This window comes from Entelurus aequoreus, linkage group LG20 (assembly GCF_033978785.1).
Source record: "Entelurus aequoreus isolate RoL-2023_Sb linkage group LG20, RoL_Eaeq_v1.1, whole genome shotgun sequence".
Classification (NCBI taxonomy): Eukaryota; Metazoa; Chordata; class Actinopteri; order Syngnathiformes; family Syngnathidae; genus Entelurus; species Entelurus aequoreus.
This window is the reverse complement of record NC_084750.1, coordinates 343488-353822: the sequence shown is the minus strand read 5'-3', so window position 1 is coordinate 353822 and position 10335 is coordinate 343488. Positions and strand designations below refer to the sequence as shown.

At 40.2% G+C, this 10335-nt stretch overlaps 1 protein-coding gene across 1 annotated transcript; it reads right to left on the bottom strand.

The window, feature by feature from the left end:
- Positions 1-2079: 2079 nt before the first annotated feature.
- Positions 2080-7872, bottom strand: LOC133635788 (G-protein coupled receptor 39-like). Its single transcript, XM_062029070.1, has 2 exons — positions 7082-7872; positions 2080-2952 (listed from the first exon to the last, which is right to left on the bottom strand). Exons 1-2 carry the CDS (start codon positions 7854-7856, stop codon positions 2654-2656), a joined length of 1074 nt encoding a protein of 357 aa, XP_061885054.1. The 5' UTR covers positions 7857-7872; the 3' UTR covers positions 2080-2653.
- Between the last annotated feature and the right edge of the window lie 2463 nt (positions 7873-10335).

Sequence of the window (10335 nt, the reverse complement as noted above, 5' to 3'; positions counted from 1 at the left end):
TGACCCCTGATCTAATGTATAAACAATGATAGCTCATGTTAGCCATCCAAAATGCTATGATTAGTTAACAAAACACATATGGTGTGTCTCATTTGTAGTGCGGAATTGGAATTTCCGAGCTCGTAGTCGGAATTTTAACTGGAACGCCCCTCGAGGTCAGATTTTTAACTGGGAAAGTCAAAGCATTCTCACCACCCCCGAGTTTGTTTTAAAGATGGCTGCTTAGCTTCTATAATATCCTATATTGGCACTTCTGATGAGTTTTTGTTGCAGTAAACCATCCATATTCGATTTGTTTATCTTCTAATGTCACTGCAGTGTTAACTACACTTATTTCACATGATTTATACGCTGTCAGTCGCTAGCAATAGCTTCCGTTTCCTCCTCATCCACTGTGCTTGAAAGTTGTAGAAAGTGTCCATAATTTTCCATAAATTGTTTATATTCATACAATGCGAGCGCAAAAATACCTTTCGTGGATGTGGCCATCTTGATTTTCAACTTGGCTGTGACGTCATTCCCAGCTCCAACTTTCGAGGTAACTTGCCCTGCTGTGGGATCTGGGATCGGATGTCGTTGTGGCTTGTGCAGCCCTTTGAGACACTTGTGATTAACGAGTATATAAGTCAACTTTGATTGATTGATGATTGCAGCTTTGTGCACTGGAGCCTACTAGAAGTGATTGCTTCTTTATTCATCATCACTTTATGTTGTGATGCTAAATGGTTTTTATGATGGGTCTCTTTTGAACATTTTATCTTATATAGAAATCAACAAGTTTCATGTTGAAAAATTGCTTTTGTATTCGTCAAAAAAGTGTTTTTATTGTTTTGTAATGTGTTGATAAATTCAGCATTTTATATTGACCTGATGTTTTGTAGCTGAGATAGGCTCCAGCGCCCCCGCGACCCCGAAGGGAATAAGCGGTAGAAAATGGATGGATGGACGTATGATGTTTTATTTTAGTAAGTGGCTAAGACTGCATCTGTTTAAAGTGTGTTAAAAACAATAAATTACTTCATGAAAATGTTTATTTTGTTTGTGTATCAATCTTAAGCATAATTTAAAGGAAGAATGTAATACAAAATATCAATACAAAGTGTCAAGACAGAAAAAACTCTGCTGCTGCAGCAACAGAGATATAGTCTATAGGTCCCTAAGATATATAGATATCTAATGTATTCATACATTGTTTATGTAAGATATACGCATGTATATATAACCTAATCATATTGTTGTTTTTGTTATGGAGTCAGTGCTCTTGTGGTGGGGTTAGCAGAAAGGTGTTTAGCAGGTAAGCATAAGGCAGCGGACTCTCCCCAAATTATAATAAACACCTCCCAGTCAACTACTAGTAACATCACTATGAGCCCGTTGACATTCTAGAAACATAAGCGGCAGCTCAGCTCGCTCGCAGTCCTTGAGGTGAAGGCTAATTAGCTTTTAGCGTAACGTTAGCTCACTGTGCGGTGTGTGCATGCATGCGTGTGTGTGTCTGTCTGAGAGAAAGACAAGCATTATTGACCTACAGTTAACAACTAAGTTATTTCACATTACCTTTTTCTGTGTTGATTGAGCTGTGTTGAAGCAGCAAAAAAGGACATTATGTTAAATGAAGAGTTTCCTTAAGCTGTCTCTGATAGTTGATATAATAAGCATTATTATAGTATATCGGCATTCAGCATATGGAGCGGAAAACACTACCAAAAATTGTAGGCTTCCTCACGCGACGAAGCCGGCCTACTTCACCGCAGTCTATAGTCTATTCCCCCGCCCCCCCAACCCCCCAGGCTGTGGTGGCAGCGATGAGATGGAGACGTGATGGCGACAGGCCGAGTTACGCTGTTCCTTACACCCACCCACCCCCTTCCCCCTGGAGAGACACCACCTTAACTAACACATTTTATATATATATATATATATATATATATATATATATATATATATATATATATATATATATATATATATATATATATATATACAGTATATACAGTATATATACATATATATATATATATACATATACATACAGTATATATACATATATGTATATATAAATATATTTATACACGCCCTAGATTTACAACACTGGTTGCTGTATACAACATAGAACGAAACTAGTTTGTTTCTTGATATGACAATTTTAGTCCTATAGTATTCAACATTTTTAAAAAATGCTTAATTTCTTCTAAAATAATAACTCAGTGAGGTTAGTGAGAAATGTACTTATTGATACAATTCTGGTGAAGTTAGTTTTTGAGATGCCCTGCAATAACTTTAATAAAAGTGGTTTCAAGGCAACTTCAAATATGCAAAATACTTTATATTTTGGCCGACAATTTACTGTAAATATCGTTGACTAAAATATTGAGGAATTTAGTCGACTAAAACAATTTAAATGACTAAAATTAGAAAAAAAAGTATTTGTCAAGGCTCTCAAAATTAACACTGATTTCTACATGAATAAAGTCGTTTAGTATTTACATTGTTCTTGTTTTTAACATGTCTTTGTTGTGAGAGCCTCAGCTAACTCCTTTGGGGCTGTCAGACCATCCAAACGCATCCCTGAGCCACTTTGGTCCTGAGAGGAACCTTTTGCTAAAGTGCAGCGGACCTTCTGACTGCGACGCAAGGACTTGAGCAGCAGAGGCTAGAGGGAGCTTGCTGAAGCCACGCCGGAGTAATTCAAGGCCCGCTTGTTGACGTGTTGGACCGTAAGGCGGCACCGCAACACCTGGACAAAGACGTCCCTGAACTGTCTGGAGGACACGTTGTACAGGAACGGGTTGAGGACTGAGCTGAGATAGAAGAAGGTGTCGGCCACCGGGTGGAGGGTGACGTAGCTCCAAAAGTAGGCTGCAGTCCAGCGGGATTTAGGAACGGCGGCCATCATAAGACGACGGATTTGATTGGGGAACCAACACACCATCAGGGAGCCAACAATCAGGCCTAAAGGGTCAGAAAGACAAGAGAAACCCACGTGAAACTCTTTTCAAAAGGTGACAGAAATACACTACGCTCAGTCAGTAAAATTACATTTTTCAATAGACAAGAGGCCAAATCAGGGGTAATTTCAGAGTGCAGTGAATTGTGAGTGTATTTACAATATACATACATACATACATTTATTTATAATCGACTATATGAGTTCACGCATGTGATTAAAACAGTGGCATTATTCATGTATAAAAATTCATGCAATTTTCTTAGATCCAACATGCGTTTTTAACAAAACTGTGCATGTTTACCTGACAGGTGCGCTGTTGTACGTCAGTGATCAGGTCAATAAGATATTTAGTACATGAGACCCATAGTATACTGTGTATTCAAACATTGACATGTATTGCCAGTGTTTTAGTAACTTATTACTTTTTAAACACATTCCTTGAGAGAACCTCGATTTCCTTTCATACGTTGTACGACAATTAAGCTTTGATCCATCCATCCACCCGTTCGTCCGTCTGTCAGTGGAATTTTACGAGAGAAAATGTGCACAAGTAAACCTCTAAAAGGTGTGTGTGTTTGTGTGCGTGCGTGTGTGTGTGTGTTCTTGTATTTCTGCCCTTCTTGAGACATCAACAAGGAAAAGTACTTTCCATATGACGACCGGTGAACAAGTTAGGACATAAATCATGGTCCCAATACAGAAAACCATTGCATCTAATAGAGAATGTCTCATTTGCACCCCTGGTGGTGAATTCTATGAAAATTAGGGTGGTCCCAAGATTAGGGATTTTTCAAAAGTGCACCCCTCTGGGCAGCATATGAAATAACACGTGTGTGTAAAAATCTGAAGTTCTCCTTCTCTGGCCAACATATGTAATAACAAGTGTGTGCAAGAAATTGAAATGTGCCCCCTTATTAATAAAAAATAAAAAAATATGTTTATAGAGACCTACTGTAATAAGTTGAAGTAAATAATGAAGATTAAAAACCAATTACAAAAAAAAAAAAATAACAAAAAAAATAACTAAAAGCTAACCTTTTTTATATTTGCATCGTTTATATATCTAGAAAGGGTGGTCCTAAAGAGGTAGGCATTTTTCAGAGGTCTCGTGTGTATGTGTGTGTGTGTGTGTGTGTGTGTGTGTGTGTGTGTGTGTGTGTGTGTGTGTGTGTGTGTGTGTGTGTGTGTGTGTGTGTGTGTGTGTGTGTGTGTGCATGCATGTATGTGTGTGTGTGTGTGTGCGTGTGTATGTGTGGTGGCTGCCACTTGCACTAGTAAAGAGCTACTACAACTCTAAGGGTTTGATTTACAAAGCTCCTAATACCACACGCAAAACAACGTAAAAAATGAAATGGCATGTACTATTAGTGATGATTTTGCGTGTACTATACTTTTGCTTTTACCACGGAGACGATCATTTTATGCACATTCGTGCTTCTACCTGTGTGCCAGGTATTGAACCAGCAGCACACGTCTATAATCTGTAACACCTTTTCTCAGTCGCAGTCTAGACCAGTGTTTTTCAACCTTTTTTGAGCCAAAGCACATTTTTTGCGTTGAAAATATCCGGTGGCACACCACCAGCAGAAATCATTAAAAAACTCAACTGAGTTGACAGTAAAAAGTCGTCGTCGCAATTGTTGGATATGACTTTACACCATAACCAATCATGCATCACTATAGCTCTTGTCTCAAAGTAGGTGTACTGTCACCACCTGTCACATCACGCTGGGACTTATTTGGAGTTTTTTGCTGTTTTCCTGTGTGTAGTGTTTTAGTTCTTGTCTTGTGCTCCTATTTTGGTGGCTTTTTCTCTTTTTTTGGTATTTTCCTGTACCAGTTTCATGTCTTCCTTTGAGCGATATTTCCCGCATCTACTTTGTTTTAGCAATCAAGAATATTTCAGTTGTTTTTATCCTTCTTTGTGGGGACATTGTTGATTGTCATGTCATGTTCAGATGTACATCGTGGACGCCGTCTTTGCTCCACAGTAAGTCTTTGCTGTCGTCCAGCATTCTGTTTTTGTTTACTTTGTAGCCAGTTCAGTCTTAGTTTCGTTCTGCATAGCCTTCCCTAATCTGGCGTTAGCTTGTTAGCATTGGCATTCTGTTCACTCGAGTTGAGGCTAATAACTACACATATGGAGTGTCACTGAGTACTTTTACAACATGTAATAAAGTAAATACTTAATATTTGGTGTTATTTACCTTCGTTCCACGTGTGTGCTGCCTCCTTTATTTCACATTTATCCAACAAAGTCAAAGTAGTAAGCAGCTGAGATCGTTGCTTCGAGTCCGGCTTCATACTCCCTCGTAAATACGTTTAAAAGAGTCTGTTCACTTCTCGTAGCTTCGTGTATCGAAATGAACTTTGTAAAAATAATAAACAAAAATAAACTGCATATAGTTTAAAGTACGGCTGAGTAAAAACACTGCAAGATAGTTCCACTGATCAGCGTTCTTCAGCATAAAGATGCCCCACAAACGTTCCTGCAAGTCGAAAGTTTGTGCGTTTGAAAAATATGTTTTAGGAACGCCCCCAAAGGTGTTCAACCAATCAGCGTTCGACAACACAAGGCACCCCCGATAACGTTCCAAGAACCTTCCAGAAATCCCATCTAGCTGGAAGGAACTCCGAAAAGTTCATGAAGAACTAAATCTACCCCGGTAGTTTTTGGTGGAAACACAGGGGGAACTTTATTTACCTGGGTAAATGGGGAGGTTCCTGTAAAAGTTCCTGCAATGGAAAAGGGCCTTTTGTGGGCGTTTTTGATGATCAGCATATATTTTGCATGTTAATAAAGACAGAGATGCAAAAGATTGCGCTCCTTATTCAGCTCCTTTAAGAGACACAATCCACTCAGCACACCCCTTGTGGTTAGAGTATTCGCCCTGAGACTGGAAGGTCGTGAGTTTAAACCCCAGCCAAGTCATACCAAAGACTATAAAAATGGGACCCATTGCCTCCCTGCTTGGCACTCAGCATCAAGGGTTGGAATTGGGGGTTAAATCACCAAAATGATTCCCGAGTGCGGCCACCGCTGTTGCTCACTGCTCCCCTCACCTCCCAGGATGGGTCAAATGCAAAGGATAATTTCACCACACCTAGTGTGTGTGAGTATCGTTGGGACTTTAACTTTAACTTTAACTTTAACTTTAGTAGATCAGCTCAGTGTGTGCTATCAGGTTAGCACAAGTTTTAGTACGCGCAAACCTTTAGTCAATCAGGCCCTAAATAGGTTAGATAGAATTATTGAATAGCAGTAAAATCCAGAGTGAGATTACTAATTCAGTGTTATTATTTGAGCGGGCCCTGAGGTGAAAAGGGTTAAGAACCTCTGATCTAAACGATTACAAGTTAGTGCTGAAATGACCAATCATTAACTTCTCTAACTGCAAACATAAGACCAACCTTTGTGTCTGAAATGACACACACACACACACACACACACACACACACTCTCACGCACACGCACACACACACACACACACACACACACACACACACACATACACACACACGCAGACAAGCACGCACAAAACCACTACTACTACGTGGGAATAATGAACATTAAATAAAGTGACAATCATCAACAATAATAATCCAACAATATTGTTTGTGGACAGGTGAAAACATTCCTCAGGTGCTGCCATCAATACATCTACTGCTACTACTACTACTACTACTACTACTACTACTACTCCTACGTGGACTACTCCTTCCAGTCTCCGGACTGCCAATGCTGCCTTCAAACGGCCACTGAGCGCACCCTTACTGACGTCATGCTTTAAAATGTACGTACATCTTTTTTTGCTGAGTTGTCTATTTCAGCGTTGCCAAACCAAGCACGGATAAAGATGGTCCAGATGGGACACAAATACGTCATTAAAAGATTCATCAGATATTTTCAAAAGAGCTGACTTAAATTAAAAAAATGTTGCATAAACTAGCAGACAATTTGCGGAAAAGAAGAACGCAACTGAGCTCCTTCTAGCTTCTTGAGACAATACAGAATATTGTAAATTTGATTAATAAAATGGTAAATGTTCTGTATATATATTTATATATATATATATATATAAATCACTGCAATAAAAATAATTATTTATTTATTTAAAAGCTGGAACCTACCAAGGAAAATAATGCTCTGCTTCCTGGCTATCTTGACCTTCGAGCTTTCATGCTTCGACGATCTTGGGATTCCGTCATCTAAAGAACCTGGGACTCCCCGCAGAACCAGGATCATTGCGCGACACATGAAGGCCACGCAGACCAAAACCAGCATGTAGACGATAAAAGCCACAAAGATGCTGACTCGGTACATCAACCAGCGTTCCTTTAGGTTTGTGCAGAAAGTCAAGTTCTGGACAGGCGTGTCTGCCGAAAAAGGAATGTGGCCTTGTGTTCCCGTAGCAACCAGCAACGGCAGTGCCACGAGTACCGACGCCAGCCAGGCGAAGGTGATGAGGGCCGACGTACGTTTGCAGCCCAAGGCTTTGAAATGAAAAGGGTGACAGATGGCCACGTAGCGCTCAAAGCTAAGAGTGGCCACATTGAGGATGGTAGCATAACTGCAAGCCTCAAAAACAAAGTTGTAGATCTTACATGCGGCGTCGCCTGACGCCGACGTAAAGGGGAACCAGATGGCGCTGTAGAGCTCCACTGGCATTCCGACGAGGAGCACCAACAAGTCAGAGCAAGCCAGGCTGACCATGTGGTCGGTCACATTCTTCTGCAGGTAACCGTTTCGCTTCAGCACTTGTGTCACTCGGATGGTGACACAATTGCCCAGGATTCCTGTGACCAGAAGAAGACTGTACAAGACAGTCAAGAAGATTTTGACCGAGTCCTTGGGTTCCAACTGCGTCCAGTCTGTCTCATCGCCTGCCTCCATTTCTTCACTCATAGCTGCCGAGTGGTGAGTGGTGATTCCCCTGTATCGATTTTGTCTCTTAGCTTATCAGCTCCTGGGTGCAGTCACTGGGATAACACCCAGAACCCAAAGGTGAACATTCAGGAGACTCTTGTGTCTAATAAGCGATACTAAAGAGTCTGTTTGCATAAAGCGTGAAGCAGTTAAACATTAAACAAGTTGATCTCATGTCTTATCATTAACACTAATATGTGTCATTCTTGCACAGATGCTTGCTTGTATTAGTCACATACACAAGTTTAATACATGGAAAACGAGAGAGATATATAAGTGCTAATTGAACAAACCTATCTCTTGATTCATCGTCAAAGATCTGCCACTGCACAGTCCCATTTGAGGTAAATCATGAATTCATTTATTCAGTAGATGAGGCAATTCCTGAAGGAATTACGTGTGAATTTTTTTTTTTTTAGATTTAGATTTATTGGTCCCCGTTGGGGAAATTCATTTTCTCTGCAGTACATCTAAACAATAGACATTACACATCACGAACAAAAATAACAAAAAGACATCATACATGACCAACACATTTACAGGCTTGTCAGACAGGTCGGCCGGGCCTGCTGTTTAGGGTGGCTATAGCTGCAGGGATAAGGCTTTTCCCGAGGCGGGCCCTCCAGAATTTGATAGTTCTGTACCTGCACCCTGATGGTAGTGGGATGATGTATTGGTGTAGTGGGTGAGTCATATCCTGGACTATTGTGTTTGCCAGTCGAATGATGGACCTGTTGTTTAGATCTGAGATGTTGGGTGTGGGTAGGCCGATGATTTTAGCTGCTGTGTTTGTAATGCGTGTGAGTTTGGTCCGGTCGGTTACAGAAAGCATAGTGAAAAAACATGTGGAACAGTACAGAAGGATGGGTTGAACGATGCTTTGGTACAGTAATAACAGGAGGTGATGTGCAACGTATAGTCCTTTAAGTTTACGGATGGCTGACAGTCTTTGTTGACTTCTCTTTTGAATGTCCGTGGTTTGCTGATCAAAGATGAGTTTATTGTCCAAGGTTACTCCCAGGTATTTAAAAGTGTCAACTGTTTTAACTGTTTGTGTGTTTATGATGATGGGGTACTGAGGTGAGGGGGGGGGGGGGGGGGGGCTAACCATATTTCTTCTGTTTTATTGACATTGAATGCTTCAATGCTGAAGTTTAACTGAAATCCTGGAATTTTTAAAGAAATTGTTGAAGTAGAGCACACAATTCCAAAACAGGCTGAATATTTTGAAGTTGGAACAGTTTGAATCAGATGAAAAATGTGGGAGTTGTGGGACTTTGAAAAATGTCCCATTGATTTCAATGGGTATCTCCAAAAAATTTGGGAATTTTGGGAAAATCTGGAATGTTTTTGAAAATTGTAAAAAAAAAAAAAATCTGAATGAGTTGAAATGGTTGGTCTTGGAATTTTTCCAAATCCGTCAAGAAATGTTGAAGTAGTCCATCCATCCATTTTCTACCGCTTATTCCCTTCGGGGTCGCGGGGGGTGCTGGAGCCTATCTCAACTACAATCGGGCGGAAGGCGGGGTACACCCTGGACAAGTCGCCAGTAACATGCTAAATTGCGAAATGGTATTACGGAATTCCTGGAATTTAGGGAAAACCGGGAATTTGTCCTGATTAAGAAAAATGTTTGGATGGTGGAATGTGTTGAAAAATGTGAAAGGAGTAGTTGCCAGAAAAAAGGGTGGAAATAGGGCTTTGGAAAACCAAGAATTCTGGAAAATCCTGGAATTTTTTTTAACTTGAAAAAAAAGTAGTTTAAATTTCCAGGATGGTGTAATGTGTTAAAGGTGGAATGGTTTGAATCGGTTGAAAAATGTGGAAATGGCAGAAGTCTAAAATATGGCCAATTCATTTTGAATGGGAAAAATGTTCCGGAAAACCCGGAATTCTGGGAAAGCTGGGAATTTTTGGAATTGGTCAAAGGAAAGCCCGCGATTCCTGAATAGGCTGAACAGTATGAAGTAGGAACGGTTTGAATCGGGTGAAAAATGTGGAAGGTAGAGCGCGCCAAAATCTGGAGAAGAAGAAGAAGTTGAAGAAGTTTAATAAATAGATGAATTTTGGTGTAGAAAACCATATGTGTGAATGCTTTGAAGCATTCACACAATTATTTAATAATAATAATTTGCATTAACTGTCCCCACTTGGCATCCATTGCAGCCGGGCACCCAGGATGTGAGTTCAGACCAGTGATGTCATTGTGGTTTGTGCAGCCCTTCGAGGCACCTGTGATTAAGGCTAAATAGATCATCTTTGATTGATTGATTGATTGATTGATTGAAAACAGAGAAAAGAAGTGGACCTAAAACAGAACCTTGTGGGACACCTATCGACTAACATTTCACTGCATTAATAGGTTCGTTTCCACCTCAGAAACTTTTACAGGAACTTACCTGGTACTAAAAAAAAGGTACTAACCAAATTTAAGAAGGGACTCAAATAACTGACAAAA

What these genes read in the sequence shown, in the direction of transcription:
- LOC133635788 (XM_062029070.1), bottom strand. Translation starts at nt 7,856, where the DNA reads ATGAGTGAAGAAATGGAGGCAGGCGATGAGACAGACTGGACGCAGTTG. An exon ending in GCAGAGCATTATTTTCCTTG is followed by an intron (nt 2,953 to 7,081) that starts GTAGGTTCCAGC and finishes CTGACCCTTTAG; the next exon opens with GCCTGATTGTTGGCTCCCTG.